This window comes from Myodes glareolus, chromosome 23 (assembly GCF_982192425.1).
Source record: "Myodes glareolus chromosome 23, mMyoGla1.1, whole genome shotgun sequence".
NCBI lineage: Eukaryota > Metazoa > Chordata > Mammalia > Rodentia > Cricetidae > Myodes > Myodes glareolus.
This window is the reverse complement of record NC_142048.1, coordinates 14175751-14193852: the sequence shown is the minus strand read 5'-3', so window position 1 is coordinate 14193852 and position 18102 is coordinate 14175751. Positions and strand designations below refer to the sequence as shown.

Below are 18102 nucleotides of genomic sequence, written 5' to 3'. Positions count from 1 at the left end.
ACAAATAGTGCTGCTTTGAACATAGTTGAACAAATGCTTTTGTAGTATACTAGGGAATCTCTAGGGTATATTCCCAAGAGTGGAATTGCTGGGTCCTGAGGGAGGTTGACTCCCAGTTTCCTGAGAAACCGCCACACTGATTTCCACAGTGGCTGCACAAGTTTGCATTCCCACCAGCAATGGACGAGTGTTCCCCTCACCCCACATCCTCTCCAGCATAGGCTATCATTGGTGTTTTTGAGTTTGGCTATTCTGACAGGTGTAAGATGGTATCCTGAGACGGGTTTTTGAATGCTGACTTCATATAGGGTGGCAGTCAGGCCGGTCTCACTCACTGCTTCAACATGCCTTGGCCAGTATTTACTCATGCTCACAAGTGGGGTCAGGAGTCAGGTCCACAAAGTGCAATTGCTAGTCAGTGTACTAAGTACAAAATAAAGGTACTTCTGTGAAAATGGTTGTTTTCTCTTTCCAGTAATGTAAAATGTCTTCAAGGTCTTACCTAGTGTTTGTATTGGGAGTTGAGTGTCAACTTTTGGGGAAGTCGTCATGAGTTGTCCCTACCTTCGATTGCATTCTAGTAGATGAGACCTGTGTTTAGAACCATCCCTCAGCAGATGCCTTCACACACCAGACTCTCAGAACCCATAGTCTGCAGGCGCGTCCTCAGAGGGCAGCCTTGGGCGTGTTTCTGAGTTACTGGGGAAGAGCCCGAGGTTTGCCTCTGTGCACTGGTGAGGCTTGAGCCATGTCATACTTTGATTTACACTTCTCATGTCTCTAACATGAGTTTCATTTGGATAAAATTTAATATTTGGTTGTAACTGCTTAGTAAACTAATGTGCTATATAAATATAAGGTCTTAATATATGAATTCATTTTTTTCTACATTTTAAATCTCACAAAGATAGAATTTTTATGCTTTGAAGACAAGATTCTCCTGTTAGGATTGTGGTAGTTGCTTTATTCTTGGGAAAATCTACTTACATATTTAAAAATGTTTTCAAGAATATGCACAGAAGTTTCTGTTGGCCGTTTTATTCACTTTATACAGACACTATACAAAACCTTGACTCTTATCGCTACAAGTGCAAATGCATTCACATGGAAATCTTTGCATATAGTAAGTACACAGCTAGTAGCCATATGAAGATTGGGATGAACTTTCAAAATTATTTGTTTTTTCAAAATTTAAATAGTTGAGTATTCACTTTGAGAAAACAAATGATAAACATCTTTGTTTTCTTAAATTGTCCAATTATATCTGGGACACAGAGACACAGCATTATTTCAAAGTTTAGGCAGGGATTGATGCTAATAGGTACATGATTCTCTTTGGCAAATCATGACCAATTTAAGCAAATCGTTTTCTAGTGTATGAATTGTAGAAAATCCCTCATGTTGTCTGTTTCTCGGTTGTATTCACCCTCATTTCCTTAGTTAACACTGTCTAGGCTTATCCAGACTTCTTTTTATCTACGGTTACTACTTTTAGGTGGGAGAGAAGGCACATGCATGTGTTGAATTGAAGTACCATTCCAAAATACGTTAAAGTTTAGGCAGCATTCTCTTTAACCCTTTACACTCCAGTGTGTTTGAGGAAACTGACTCGGATTTACAAGAGCTTCAGGCCTCGATGGAGCAGCTGCTCAGGGAGCAGACGGCGAGGGGGACGGACGCCGCCGAGGAGGACGACAACCCCAGCAGCGACAGCGCCCTGAATGAGGAGTGGCACTCGGGTGCGTGGTCTGGGCTGTGGGCCGCTTCTTTCCCTGTGCCAGACATCTTAAGTGAGGGGTCTTTTTCTGACACAGTGTGGCCATCGCCAGCTTAAGCTGCTTCCTCCTGTCTTCTGTCGTGTCTTCACTGAGCGTGTTTCACACAAAGCCCAGCAGTTCTTCATTTCTTCCTGTTGTTGCAGCCAGCGATTTGGGAAGTGTTTTTACTCAGCTTTTTGCTCTCCATTTCTTGACTTCTTTTTCAGTAGTAAAGACAATAACTTGTGTGCTTCCTGACTCATCTGTGTTCTGTCTGTCTTTCCATGTTACAGTTCATGTTTATCCTTTACCATGGGTTTGCTTGTTTCATTTCAGAACATAGAAATATGCTTTTTTCCATTTGTTTCCAAACTAACATTTAAATAGTAATGTTTCTGGGAATCTTTCTTTGTAATCAATATCTTTAAAAGAAGCAGTTTTCAAAGTAAGATTCTTGGGTAAGACAGCATTGTAAGTGTTTTGATGGGCAGATGCCATAGTAATGACTGCTCGTGTTGAACATAGACAAACACAAGAAACTGTAATTCACGTGTCGTTGATGACAGTCTGTTAGTGTAGGAATGACTTTTAATCACAAAGTGTCTTTTTTTAGATAACAGTGACGGTGAGACTGCTAGTGAATGTGAATATGACAGCGTCTTTAACCATTTAGAGGAGCTAAGACTTCACCTGGAGCAGGAAATGGGCTTTGAGAAGTTATTTGAGGTTTATGAGAAAGTAAAGGTATGTAAATTTGATTACATCATCTCTCCCTCGCTGCCCCTCCCAATGCACGGCCTGTTCTTTAACCATTGGTATTATATATGCATATACACAGATGTATCGTGTAGAGCTAGGCTGCCCATGATAATTTGTTCTCTGCATCTTAACCAGTTTTAGCTTTCTGTGATGATCACATGCTATTGTAAAGATAGACTTCTTTGTCAAAGGAAGAGATCTACACCTAGCTTTGGGTATAATGGTAAGATGTAGTTAGGACAAATCATACTGGCTTAGGAAAGTAGCAGTAGCAGGTTTTCTTCTAAAATCCCTTACCTCACCAGCTACATAGAGTGGCTAGGTTTATAGTACCAGGCATGACCCCCCCTTCTGATGAAGACACCTTGAGTCTAATTACATGGCTCTTGGTTGCCACCGAGATGTAAGTGCCACTGTTGTACATTAGGGAGAGCTTACTGTGCTAGACATCGTTACGGTTCATAGGCTTTTGTTGATTGCTTCTCTTCTTTAGCAGCTTCCGTATTAACTTACATCTGGTAATTTGGCATAGGCTATTCATGAGGATGAAGATGAAAACATTGAAATTTGTTCAACAATAGTTGAGACTATTTTGGGCAATGAGCATCAGCATCTCTACGCCAAGATTCTGCATTTAGTCATGGCAGATGGAGCCTATCAGGAAGGTAAAGTTTTTCTCATGGCTTCATATTTTAAGCAAATGTGAGAAAAAAACAAGATGACAGATGTAAGATAAGGCACTCTCATCAAATGGGCTTTGAGGCAGTCTGTATTGGACCCTGTCTGATACTGTGAAGTAGCTCTAAAATTTACTCTGCCCTGTCACAAGGTTTTGTTGCCTTAGAGTCTTTAAGTCACTGTCCTTTAGTTCATAAGTAACATTGGAAGGAATTTTTAATGCTTTATTTGTTAATGTGTGCATTTTGCCTACATGTATGTATATGCACCTTTTGTGTACATTGAGGATAGAAGATCCACTAGAACTGGCATTACAGGTGGTTGTGAGCCATCATGTTAGTGCTGAGAACTGAACCTGGGCCTCTGCAGTAGCAACCAGTGTTCTTACCCACTGAACCATCTCTCCAACCCTTAAATAAAAAATTTTAAGTCTCCTAATTGAAAATTAAAATAATTCTCATCAATCCATTAAATTTCTTTGTAGAGAAAGAAAATGTAAAATTCTGAACATGAATTTATTTCTAACGTGGTTGTCAAAATTAATATAATTACTTTAAAGATTTAATTCATTGACCAAAATTGAGGATTTTTAAATTGTAATTGTTTAATTTTAGCAATATGATTTTTCTTAAAATACATTTATATTCCCTCTTGTTAAAAATAATTAAGATAATTTTTAAAAGTACATCCACTTTACAAAATAAAAATAAGTGCTTAAATTTTTGAGAAAGCAGCATATTAGATAAACAAGCACAAAACAGGAACGGGGGCAATACGATAATGTTCAGAGGGTCTTTATTCTGGAAAATAGGGATGGGGAAAATACGATAATGTTCAGAGGGTCTTCATTCTGGAAACTTGACAGTGAAGCAGGAACCCTGGATAGTAGAATCGGAGTCCCTAGGGCAAAGCACACTTAACTCTTTAGAGGACAGCAGTCTGTGATCTGGAAACCGTGGTCACTGATGTGTTTTGTCTTGGTCTTGTTCTTGTTTGAGGCAAGGTCTTGCTGTACTCTAGGATAGCCTCAAACACGTGCCCCCACTTGCCTTTCCTCAACCACCATGCTAGTTCCTTAAAATTCACCTTAATCTTGACCCCTCTAAAGGAGGAAAGGTTTCATGTCTCCCTGGCACAACAGAACCCAGAGGTCTATAGATCTCAGTACAGACTGAGTGTTAACACTTAGTTAACTAGGTTAACTTGTTAAGACTTCGGAAATTTCCTTCGGGTGTATTACTATAAAGTAGGTGTTTTATTTTCTGAAATGATGAAAGATGACTTCACCATTAGGATGAAAGTCTTACTTTAACCAGTATCTGGAATTACAGATTCTCGATTTTATTGAGCTCTTGCACTCAAGCTGTACTTTACTGAAGTGAGAAATAGCCTGTAATTTTGCAACATTTGGATTCCATGGATTATTTTTCATATCATTGTGTAAGCTACAACTGCACAAGACTAGAGAATGATTCTATTTTAGTAAATCTGTGGCAAGATCTAGCCAGTTCTGTTCTCATTCAGACTGGTCCTTCAGGAAGCTCTCCACAAACCTTGTTTCAATGGCCTTTTCACCGGATTCGGGAGCAGTGTGCTCAGGCTGTAGTGTTCCTTGTCAAGTATCTGAAAAGCTTTTCTTTGCTTTGCCCTTTCAGTGGAGAGCTGTAACAGTCAGCTGGGCCACAGGTAGGGTTGGCACAGCTGAGTGGTTACTAAAGGATGACTGTCTTATGAGGACCAGAAACTAGGCTGAGCCGTGTAGGCCTCAAGAAACATGGTCAGTTTTACTGTGAAACCACAAAGTTCCTGGCCTAGAGCCAACCTGGAGAGAAAAGGTAAAGCAGTTTCACAGTTCAAGAGACAAGACAGAATACCCTAGCAACCTTAGCAACTTCTTAGTATATTCTATAGCACACTTTAGCTTACTAATGTAGCCACTGAATAAGCACATGAAAAATACATTAAGCAAAAGCTAAGATGCTGTGTTAAGCATTAGACAATTAAGTGCTAGACAGTGATTGTGTTTAGAATAATGAGAGCAAATGGATCTCAAATCAAGCTCTCCTATATATAAATAGTTGGGTTTTAAATATTATATAGGGGATAATAAAATCGTGTCATATACATGATGCCTGCACACTTTTATTATTTATGGCAAAATTTTATCCAGCTCATTCTAAATGATGAGAAACCAGTAAGGGACATATTAAAAGAAAATTCTCTTGAAAGACTGTCTCGAAAAGTGAGGTGAAGAGATTGAGGGAAACACGCCACCATCAGCCGGTGGTCTGTGCTCATGTCCACATAGACAGAGTATCTGCACACATGCGTATACCCACACCACAAGCAAGATTTTAACTTTGTAAAATGATCCTTCTAATCTCATTTCTGTTTAATTTCCCTAGAAATTGTTGTTTCCCCAAACTGCCCTCAGCCAATCAGCTCTCCTGATGCTGCTGCGGTGTAGGTTCTGTGAGCTGTAGTAACTCTCTCCAGTGATAAAATTAACACCAACTAACCCATGTGAAGCTCTTCCAAAAGTCATAGGTCGAACAGAGGTAGTAATTTTGTGAGTTATTTAGAACTGATTCTAAGAGTTCCTTCACAAGGAGAACTGAATGAATGAGGCGTGGCCAGTGGTAACTACCACGTCCTCCCATTGATCCTCAGCAACTAAGCGTGTGATTTCTGTCAGTATACCTTCCCTTCTCATCCATTTTACATGCAATGTTATATTGTATTTATGTAATGAAATTCTACACAGCTGTTCAAATAAATGAACCAAATCTTTAGCTATGAATATGCATATGCCCACAAATCTAAGTTAAATAAGTCATGTGTGATACCATTTATATAATATATAAAACAAGCTTATTTACTTCTACATATGTTTAATAACAGTGGAAAAGTATAAGCAACAAGAAAATACATTAACTTGGGTGTGCTAAAAAATGTCCCTAGAAAAGAAGGCCACTGAAGTGGGAAAGTATACAGCCCGTAATATGCTCTTACTTAAATATCAAAACCAGTAGGACTAAAAGTTAACGCTGTTAATGCTAGGTAGGTATATGTGTGTTCATTGTTTTCCTGATTCTCTGAAACACTTTATAGCTGTAAAAGTGAGTAAGTTATAATAGAGAGTGGTGTGTGACATTGGAAGCAATGAAAATATATTCAAATTGCATGAAGTACTGGTGGGAGGCAAGGTGAAGGTGGGTCCTGAAGGAGACGACATCAAAGCTGGATTTTCAAAGATGAATGGCAACTTGTATTGAATCGGTATGCACTTCCTGTATAAGGGATGCAGAACATTGCAGGAGGGACAGTGAGTGACGACCAGTAACTAACACGGGGAATTTTCAAAACATTTCCACGGTGTGCTGATCGTGGAAAGCATTACAGACATTGTCAGCAGCGATGGGGTCTACACAGAGTGTAGTGTTTGACATGATGCCTTGGATTTACAGGGTGTAAAGAGGGTTGCTTGGCAGTGTTAGGCAAATCAGTGTGCTTATTAATTCATTCAACAATGTGTTTTAAGAACAGACATTCTTGTGGTTTTACATAAGAACAGTTAGTTTATCTCATTGTGCCATACTCATAAAATGGAATGGTGTGCAGACATTGACTCTGGTGTGGATTTTATTGTGAGGTTTTCACCATGTAGAGAAGCTGAAAGCTTCATAGTGGTGCCTGGCACCCCACAGAGACTGCCACGAGCATTTCCAGTCCTGCTGCTTCTTACCACGCATGCGCACTTCTCTATCCTCCTGTCTAGTTTGTGTGTCATGTGGGACACTCACGTCACAATTCTGCATCTCAGTCTGATTGTCTTAGAGATATTTGTGCTTCAGAAGGCAGTCTGAGGATTGATGCTTACTTGTTTGTAACACTGGTTGTCTTTGATAGTTTTTACTTACCTTTATTCTTTGTAATACTGCCTGGATGTCATACAATGAATATGCACTATTATAATAAAATTACATTTAAAACTGAATTAATGATCTTTAGAGAGGAAAATGAAAATGTTTTTTTAAAAAGCTAGATACTGCTTGAATTACAATAAAGTGAATTAATTTTTTCTTCTTTTACAGATAATGATGAATAATCCTCAGGACATTCTTTAATATTCAACTATATGAAAACATTTGAACTTGGCTCATAATACAAGCTTCCTGGGAAATAAAGATTATTTATGAGAAATGCCAGATTTAAGACAGGCATGCTTACTGCATGAAAAAATTTGAGAAGTGTGTTTTTTCTTATATTTTATCTACTTTATTTTGTTTATTGGATTCTATAGATGACTCCTATAGAATGTATATGTCTTTGAATCAGTCCACCAAAGCTTTGACTCAGAACTGAAATTGATAGTGTTGAAATTCACCACAAAATAAGGAACTAATTTTAGCAACGGTCTTTCTGTGGAAGGAGTTGCCTGTATCATAAAAGGCCTACCACTGGGGTTTCATTTCAATTTCGGCATGACTTTTTTTCCGTCTAGGATTTTTCATCCTGGCTAGCAGGTTTGCATTAAATAATTCTTGTCAAGGGCTCTATTCAAATCTCTACGTTTGGAAGATGAAATTTTAACCTTGAAGTTTGTATTCTCAAGTCATTTTTCAACCCACCACTGAATCTCCAGAGCTAGCCCGGTGGAAACAGACTGTGGAAATGATTCTAAAAACCACTGAAAGATTTGATTATGAAGGAATAGCAAAGTTTATTTCCTGACACTTAAAAGTTCCTTAATTTCTTCTGTTTCTCTTTATAGACCAGAAATAGTGTGTCTAAAAATCAGGCTATAAATTTAAACATGGACCTAGCAAATAGCATAAAATTGCCCGTTTTGTTTTTAACCCCTGTCGTATATGTGCCTCAGCGTCACCTGCTAAAAAAGGAGGGGAGGAGCCCTTGCTTTCAGCACCCTGGCAGTGTGGTAACTAGTATGGGGAAATGTTGCCTATCCTTTTCAGTATGAGGATGTAACCAGGTCATTACAATGATGGTCACATAGTTATGTGGAACTATATATGGGAACAGTTATAGTTTCAGAATATGCCAAGCATACATGGCTTCATTGTCTACAGTCCCAATGTTCCTAATAATAGCAGAAATGTGTGCTTCTTAGTATACCAGCCAACCTGATGGGCATAATCTGTCATCTGAAACGTGGATTCTTACCTTGCAACACTATTAGTACTGTATTGACTTTATTATGTATATTATTTCTAACATCCAGAACTAAATAGTTGATTTTTATATTTTATTTTGTACTATTAAATTTGTATTCTGTACCTGAAGCATACAGCCGGTTGTCTTTATTAGCACTGTTCTCAGTATCTGCGCCATCTTAAGATAGACAGACACAATGACAGGAGCACGTGCAGAGAAGACGTTGCGTCTGGAGACTGATGCCAGCCAGCTGATGAGGCCGAGCTCAGACTTTCAAGCAACCCTCCTCGTTTGAAAGTTACCGTAATCTGTAAGAGCCCTTGGCAACCTAAGGACCTCCTAAGGCCACAGTTTCTCCTCACTACCATCCTCGGAACCGAACTTTCATCAAAACATCTTCAACCCAGAGCATATACTTAGAAGACATGTTCCAGAAAGCAATGGTTCTGACTCCTGTCTGGGAGGAAAGGGAAGGAAGCAGGTCTACCTTTAACAACACCACCAGACAGAATATTGAACAGATGGATTTCCGACAGTGAGGAACAGCCAGTGAGACTAATGCCCCAGCAGAGACGGGCTGACAACAGTGAGTGCTGTGGCTCTCAGCCTTACAGGAGCCTGCAGGGTAGGGATGGAGAGGTTGGAGCCAAGCAAAACCAGGGGTCGCCATCATTTGTTAAAATACAATTCACTACATTATAAACAACTCAGTGACGTAAGCCTCTGCCTTGAAACAGAAGTGAATTCAAACTATCAGAAAGGAAATTATTTTTCTAAATAACAGAAATTACTCTACTGTAAACAAATAGAATCCAAGGGTTGGTTATTTAATGATATCAGCAATTCTGACTGATGAATCTGTAACTAGACTAACAGGTACTTAAGACATAATTAGAAATATCTGAAATGAGGGGGATTCACTGTATCTGACAATCATCTAATGGATTATAAGGAAATATGAATAGTTCATGCCAAAATAATTAAAACTGTCTTTTTCTGGAGCAAAACTTAACTGTGCTAGGTTGCCATAACAGACACAAGAGTGACTTCAACTACAAAATCCATTTTCTCAGTGTCATAGGTGCTGCAGGTCCAAAGTCATGATTTCTAGTGTGGGCTCTCATTGGTTGCACATAGGGTTTCCTCATGAGGCGACAGTGGAGATGAACTCTCTGTGTCGCTAATCCTGTAGCATCCAGGCCCATTCTTGTGACCTCACTTAACCTTGCTTGACAGTCCATGTCCACTAACATTTCTTGGTAATTAGGACTTCAACAAGAATTTATTTGGTTGCATTGGGAAGCGGGGGGATCACAAACATTTAATCCATAGAGTTATCTAAGCTCACAGGAAGCCTCTATCTGATTACTCATAGTCTAATATCTAATTGTGAAAGTGAAATTTAGTTGAAAGCCTACCACAAATGAGCCATTGGGTCCAGATGGAGTCAGCGATAAGTTCTATCAAGCACTTCTGGAAGAAACAGTACCAGTTCTACACAAGCTGTTCTGAAATGCTGGAATGCAGGGGAAATGGTCCCTCTTCACAGAGCACAGCCTGTTCCCAAAGTCAGAGGGGAGAATGAGCTAAGGAATCCTACCTAGTGAGCAATGATGAAAAAGTTACAAGTTAGCAAATCAAGCTCAAGAACAAATCAGAAAGCAATGAGTTGTAACAAGTGGACCATACACTAGGAATACAGGATTAAAGTAACATGTGAATAGGAGTGTAAGATATATCATTAGACTAAGAAAAGCACCTACAAGAGAACTGGGCGTCCATTCCCATACAGTTTCTGCAGACAGGAACAGAGAGGATAAAGGCCCTGGGGAGTGGTGGACTTAGTTCCTTCCCTAAAGGAAAGAAGAACGTGGCTTCCTGCTTGCTTCTTTTTCCAGTGTCCTGGAGATAACACCGAGGTAATGAGAAATAATCAGGACACCTACAGATTGTAAAGAAAGGAAGATGGTCACAGATGACATGGTAGGCAGGACATACAAAAAGTCCTAAGATATCTAAATAGTGTCTACAAAAACTAGAGAGAGCCAGGCACATTCAGCTGGGGATGTGGCTCAGTTGGCAGAGTGTTGAACTGGCATGCGCAAAATTCAGGAACCAAATAAAAGCTGGGTCTGTTAATCCTGATGCATAGGAAGTGGAGGTAGGAGAATCCAAAGAGCGAGCTCATCCGCTATATAGCAAGTTTGAGGCCAGCCCCAAATTAAGATACTATTTACAATAGCATCAAAAGTTGTGAAATACTTGTCATATTTGATAAATTATAAGAGTATATATGTGTATGTATATATACAGTATGCAAACTATACATTGCTCAGAGAAATCAATACAAACTGAACTGATTAAAAGTACAAACTACAAAAGAAATTTGACTTCACTAAAATAACATCCATACTTTTCCAAAGATTCTGTCTCAAAAATGTAAAGTCCAGAGCAGGCTAGATGTTTGCAAAGCATGTATCTGACAAAGATGCCATGTAGAATGAGAAAAGAAAATATGACAGTAAGATGACCAATTTGACAATGGGAAAAAGAATTCATACATGTTCAAAGACAAGGATAAACTCATGGAAAGGTCTATAATAGTAGTTCAACATTATAGTTAGTTGGAACCTAACTCCTGCAAAGGCCCACATGCTAAAGACTTGGTGCCTAGCCTGAGACACTTCTTGCAGATGTGGGAGCCTTTAGGAGATTGGACCTAGAAGGAGGAAGTTTGGTTATTGATGGCATGTCTTTGAAGGGGTTACTGAATTCTCTGTCTTCTAACATACCTGGCAGCTGCAAGGGCTGCAAGAGCCCCAACAAAAGATCCAGAAACTAGATAATGCTGGACAATTTAATATACAGACTATTTTTTTTCTTTCTGTGTTTATGATAATGAAGTTAAACTCATAAAATTTTAATTACTTTCTCATTGCTGTAATAAAATACCCCAACAAAGGCAACTTAACAGACAAAATGATCTATTTTGGCTTACAATTTGAGAGGGTTCCATTGTATCACGGCAAGGAAAGCCTGGTGGCAGGAGACTGGCTGGTCACATTGCGCACACACTCTGGAAGCCACACACACAGAGGAGTGAGTGCAGGCTATGTTCTCAAGGCCCACCCCTCATGACTCACTTCCCACAGCAAGCCCACCTCCTCAAGTTTCCACAACCTTCCTGGACAGCTCCACTAACCGAGGATGTGATCAAACACAGGAGCCTATGGTGGCCATCTCTCATTCAAACCACAGTAATAAATTAGCCACAGTAAAAGATTAACAGAAATGTCACACTCCAGTGATTAGTTACAAGAATGTGTTCTCCCCATGGATAGTGCTGCACTCAGCCTTGCAATGCAGTGAAGGAACACTATGACCAGGCATTAGGCTGCCACTGGCTTTTGTAACAATGTATCTGAAGGCAGACCTCTGCTTCTGGGATCCTGGACCATGGAGCCATGATGTCAGCGGTTATATATTAGCAGCAGATAATGGTTGAGGGTCCTTAATAGCTGAAGTTTTGCCAAATGTTTTGGAAAGAACACTAAGGAAGCGACTGGCTCTTAGCTTGGAAAAATGTCACTTCAGTGTCTGTTATGCTTCTGGGATCACACAGGTAGTGAGTGCGGCATTCCACCCACTGACCGTGTTTCAGAATTCTGCCCTTTAATGTCTGGACGGTTCAAAACACTTGGGAAATTTTCAGTAGTGTTCACACTGCAGATTCTGCTTCAGAGTCTCCATTCTCTTCCTCTGGAGATGCACAAATTCTTCCAGTTCCTTGTGTGCTGCCTCTTGCTGGCCTTCACCATGTCCTCCCTTCCTCTTCATCCATAACGTGGGCGAATCCCCCACCACCTTATCCTGCAGGGATGATGTTTCCAGCTTCCATTGCTTCCCAGGAAGCCCTTTAAAACCATTCCCTAAGTCTTTCTAGCAGACATTTGCAGTTCCAGGCTTCTGTCCTTCCTTTACAGCTCTGGTGCATGTTATGCACCAGCAGTAGTCAGCACGACATGCAGCAGGCTGCAGCAAATGCTGACCCGTGACCAGATACCAGGTAGCTGTATGTGGTCTTGATCAAGGTTCTGAAGCAATGGGGTGGCATTTGGAAGTAAAAATACAAAACTTCCACTTGCTCCCTCCTACACACTGAACCCAGTCCAGCCAACCTGAACCAAGATAAGAGAGCACCAAGAGGGAACTGAGAATTACACAGCTCAGCTCCATGAGGGTGTGCCAGAACTCACTCCAAGAGATTAATTAGTTCTGTTCGCAGTTTGGTTAAGAAAAGCTGCTTGCTTTTTTTTTTCTAGTGGGCAATTGTCTTTAGTTTTAATTGCTGTAATAAAATACTTAATAAAAGCAACTTAAAGGCAAAAGGGTTTGTTTGGCTCATAGTTCCAGAGGAACTATGGACAGTATGATGATCCTGTCCATAATGGCAGAAAGGCATGACAGGAGCTGGCAGTCAGCCCAATCACAGTGCATTAGCAGTCTGGAATCACAGAACAGTAAGTAGAGGCAGGCTATAAATCCTGAAATGCCACTCCCAGTGACATGCTCCCTCCAGAAAGGTTCCAACTCCAAAGGTTCTGGACATAACCTTTCCAAACAGTACCACCAGCTGGGGACCAAGTAGTCAAGCACTTGAACCTAAGAGGGACATTGCACATTCACACAATAACAAGCCATCACTCTGGAGACACATAACCGACCAAAGAACTAAGACTACATCACAGCTGAATACTCAACCATAGAAAGGATGTCTTTATCACTTCTTCCAAGGCTGAGGAAACATCCAGAAAGGGGGTGGGAAGGATGCAGGACCTGGAGTAAGGAGTGTAGGGCAGTAGAATGCTGTCTTCCTGGCATGACATGACCGTTGCACTCTAAACCCTTAGCAGTTTGTGATAGCCTGCACAAGACAGCCTTTCGGTGTTCCTTCAGGACTTGGGAGAGGCCCATGAACCCCTACTCTCTTTGAGGATCTATCGGCCGGTAATGATTGCTGGGGAAAGACATTTTATTCAGCTGTGTAGACACTGATGAGTTATCTGTAAATAACTCTTTACACATACTCCTGTAACCAACCTATTTAAACTCATATGGGGCACACACGCATGCACATACACACACACACCAATGTAGAGGGGTAGGAAGGAAAAGGATCAACAGCAATGGGGGGCACAAGAGTGGAAAATGGGGTATGACTATGATCAAAACATACACATATAGGAATATATATATAATTAATATATGCCAATAAAATATATCAAAAATATCACTTCACTGTATCCATACCAAATGTACTCAGGTTGGTAGGTGCATTGTCCATCAATAACAGGCATCTAATTCCAACCCTTCCTCTCCCAGCTTCTGGATAAAACATTAGAGCCATTCCATAAGATAAGCACCAACACTTTCTAGATGTTTTCCAAATACAGAGAACATTCCATCTTACTTATAGATTGAGCATGGCTTTATCACACGCTCTGCAGTATCACCAAACAGTATGGGAGTTAATCTGCTCTCCCACAGTTATCGGACCAGTTCTGCCTCTGCATTTATGTGTGTGTAGATTTTAATGGGCATCATCTTCCCAAACCAGTTTTCTCACAATTAAACACCTACATGAGGTCACGTTCTTTCCTCTTCTTCTGCTGAAATGCAGTGGTAGCTTATTTGTCAGAAGATACAACTCCTCCGGTTACTGTTTGTGCCAGGAGTGATGGTTAATGTTGCCCGCCGAAGGTTTTTCTAGATTCAGCAATGCCGAAAGTACTAGACTAAATATGGTGGTTTGAATGAGAACAGCTCCCACAGACCCCATCTGAATGCTCGAAGCCCAGTTGGTAAAACTGTTTGGGAAGAATTAGGACTCATGACCTGGTCAGAAGAGGTGTATCAGTGGGGGCTGATGGTTTCAAGACCCCATGCCATTCCCGCTACACTCATTCTCTGCCCCCTGGTGGTCGTTTTAACTTGTAAGCTCTCAGCTCCTGCCACGTCTGCCTACTGGCTTCCCTGCCTCCTACCAGGACGGTCATGGAGTCATCCTCTGAAACTGTAAGGTCAATACACTCTTTCTTCGATAGGCTGCCAGGGGCATGGCATCTCCACAGCAATAGAAAAGGAGCTAAAAGACCAAAGGAAGAAAAGAGCAAGCTGAGCAGCCACACCCATCCTCTGCGTCCTGACTGCGGGTGCAACGTGAGCTGGGGCCACAGCTTTTGTCCGCCATGCCTCTGCTGCCAAGCTAGGCTGTACCCTAAGGTGTGAGGCAAAGTGAGCCCTCCCTTTTTACATTGCTTTGTCATTCGGTCACAGCAATGAGACAGGTAACTAATATATAGTGTAGAACTATGTTTTCCCTACAAGAATAGCGGACCTTTCTAGATCTCATTGAATTCTTCACTCACAGTTGCACCTCTATCTGGGCTTCCGTGTTAAGACCTTTCGGAATCTCAGGCAGCTGCTTAGAAATACACAATACTATTTTTAGCTATAGTCGCCTCATTGTGCTAAAGAACACGGAGATTTATTTCTCCTATTCAACTGTAATTTTGTGCCTGTTAACCAGTCTCCCCATCTCACCACCCACTTGCCTTCCCACACTGTAGCCGTGTCTCCAATAGTTTTCATGGTTTGCAGCCCAAACGTATGTCTAATTTTGTACAACTGACCCTTGCAGTGAGGTAGTTCCTACCTCTCATTTTGAGGCACTCCTTATTTTAGCAAGTCTTTGTGCTTTCTGGAAAAAAAGCACTGTCATCCATAAAAGCATGCTTTCATGTTTCTCACTCAAAAATTTAAGGCTTTTTTTTTTTCATCTTAACCACTTAGAAAGCACTGTGGGCATAGTGCTGGAGTTTGAGACACAACAGCAAAAGTAGCGTGGATTTGTTTGTCTTCTTCACAGTTTCACAGACAGAAGATTCATTTTGACCACAGATCTTAGCAGCTGTAGTGGAGAGCTTTTTCTTTCTTTTTATTAAGTCAAGAAATTGTACTATTTCATTTCAAGCAAACGCTTGAGCTGGGGTTATGGCTCAGAGGTAAACCACTTGTCTAGCATGCCCTAAGTTCAATAATCACTACTGCAAAAAATAATTAAAGGAAGAAGCTCCTCATGGCTTCTCTTAGGCATATTCAAGCCTCCCACTCTCGTGCCTTGGGACAGTTATAAACGTAACTGTTACTTAAACAGGCATTTCAATACATTGAAAGTCGGCTTGATAATTGAGACAATCCCAAGTGACAAATGAAAAGTAGCATATATAGGGTGGACACAGTGTGCAGTGACTAGGGGCAGTGGCATATATAGGGTGGACACAGTGTGCAGTGGCTAGGGGCAGTGGCATATATAGGGTGGACACAGTGTGCAGTGACTAGGGGCAGTGGCATATATAGGGTGGACACAGTGTGCAGTGACTAGGGGCAGTGGCATATATAGGGTGGACACAGGGTGCAGTGACTAGGGGCAGTGGCATATATAGGGTGGACACAGTGTGCAGTGACTAGGGGCAGTGGCATATATAGGGTGGACACAGTATGCAGTGATTAGGGGCAGTGGCATATATAGGGTGGACACAGTGTGCAGTGACTAAGGGCAGTGGTGTATATATAGGGTGGACACAGTGTGCAGTGTCTAGTGAGAGTGGTGTATATAGGGTGGACACAGTATGCAGTGATTAGGGGCAGTGGCATATATAGGGTGGACACAGTATGCAGTGATTAGGGGCAGTGGCATATATAGGGTGGACACAGGGTGCAATGACTAGGGGCAGTGGCATATATAGGGTGGACACAGTATTCAGTGATTAGGGGCAGTGGCATATATAGGGTGGACACAGTGTGCAGTGACTAGGGGCAGTGGCATATATAGGGTGGACACAGTATGCAGTGATTAGGGGCAGTGGCATATATAGGGTGGACACAGTGTGCAGTGACTAGGGGCAGTGGCATATATAGGGTGGACACAGTGTGCAGTGACTAAGGGCAGTGGTATATATAGGGTGGACACAGTGTGCAGTGTCTAGTGAGAGTGGTGTATATAGGGTGGACACAGTATGCAGTGACTAGGGGCAGTGGCATATATAGGGTGGACACAGTATGCAGTGATTAGGGGCAGTGGCATATATAGGGTGGACACAGTGTGCAGTGACTAGGGGCAGTGGCATATATAGGGTGGACACAGTATTCAGTGATTAGGGGCAGTGGCATATATAGGGTGGACACAGTGTGCAGTGACTAGGGGCAGTGGCATATATAGGGTGGACACAGTATGCAGTGATTAGGGGCAGTGGCATATATAGGGTGGACACAGTGTGCAGTGACTAGGGGCAGTGGCATATATAGGGTGGACACAGTGTGCAGTGACTAAGGGCAGTGGTATATATAGGGTGGACACAGTGTGCAGTGTCTAGTGAGAGTGGTGTATATAGGGTGGACACAGTATGCAGTGATTAGGGGCAGTGGCATATATAGGGTGGACACAGTATGCAGTGATTAGGGGCAGTGGTATATATAGGGTGGACACAGTATGCAGTGATTAGGGGCAGTGGCATATATAGGGTGGACACAGGGTGCAGTGACTAGGGGCAGTGGCATATATAGGGTGGACACAGGGTGCAGTGACTAGGGGCAGTGGCATATATAGGGTGAACACAGTGTGCAGTGACTAGGGGCAGTGGCATATATAGGGTGGACACAGTATGCAGTGACTAGGGGCAGTGGCATATATAGGGTGGACACAGTGTACAGTGACTAGGGGCAGTGGTATATATAGGGTGGACACAGTGTGCAGTGTCTAGTGAGAGTGGTATATATAGGGTGGACACAGTGTGCAGTGACTAGGGGCAGTGGCATATATAGGTGGACACAATGCAGAGGCTGAGTCACAGCCCAGGAAGGACAGAGTCAGGTCTACTGGGTGTGGTCATGCTACTCAGAATGATGTGACATTTGAAACTTAGGAATTATTTACTTTGGGAATTTTCTTTTTAATATTTTTCAGGCCGTGGTTGACCATAAATAAGTAAAATAAGAGACCGTAAACTAAAGAGTAAAATACCATATAATTATTCATTAGTGAAATTCAAATGATAATTAGCCACATATTTATATATCTTTCAAATCATATCTTCTTTGAAAAAAATTTTGTTATATTTTGTTTAGAGTTACAGGGGTCAGAGGCAGATACATCAGAGTTCCTATGGAGGTCAGGAGGCCAGAGGACAACTTCCAAGACTTGGATTTCTTCTTTCACAACGTGGCTTTCCAGGGATAGAACTCAGGTCATCGGGTTTGTAGGCAAGGGCCCTTACCCACTGAGCCATCTCACCTGTCCTAAAATATGTGCATTCTCTTAATTGATACTCTTACCATCTCTATTCTCCACAGTGGTTTTACAAATAATACATTATGGAGCAGGAAGGAGGAAACAGAAATTAATGGAAAGAGAGAAGAAGGCAAGATAAGTGCTGAGAGAATTGAGGAAAATCAAAGTCAGGACTGCAGAGATGGCTGGAGACATGGCTCAGCTGTAAAGAGTGCTTGATGCTTTTGCCTAGGACCCAAGTTCAGTTTTCAGCACCCACGTTGGGCAGTTGACAACCACCTGAAGCTCCAATTTCAAGGGATCCCTCTTCTGGTCTTTGCAGGCACCTGTACACATACACACACTAAAATAAAATAAATCAAAGGCAATGAGACAAGTTTTAAA

The 18102-nt window shown here is 41.4% G+C and overlaps 1 protein-coding gene across 4 annotated transcripts in view; it reads left to right on the top strand.

The window, feature by feature from the left end:
• The window catches only part of Nek1 (NIMA related kinase 1), a 122691-nt gene extending 114194 nt beyond the window's left edge, over nt 1-8497 (top strand). For all 4 annotated transcript variants that reach the window (XM_048455726.3, XM_048455724.3, XM_048455725.3 and 1 more), the window contains 4 exons: nt 1591-1739; nt 2371-2501; nt 3049-3181; nt 7289-8497. In XM_048455726.3, coding sequence (XP_048311683.3) covers nt 1591-1739; nt 2371-2501; nt 3049-3181; nt 7289-7302 — 427 coding nt within the window. In that variant the 3' untranslated portion in view covers nt 7303-8497. The remainder of the gene's footprint in view (nt 1-1590; nt 1740-2370; nt 2502-3048; nt 3182-7288) is intronic.
• Nucleotides 8498-18102: the final 9605 nt, after the last annotated feature.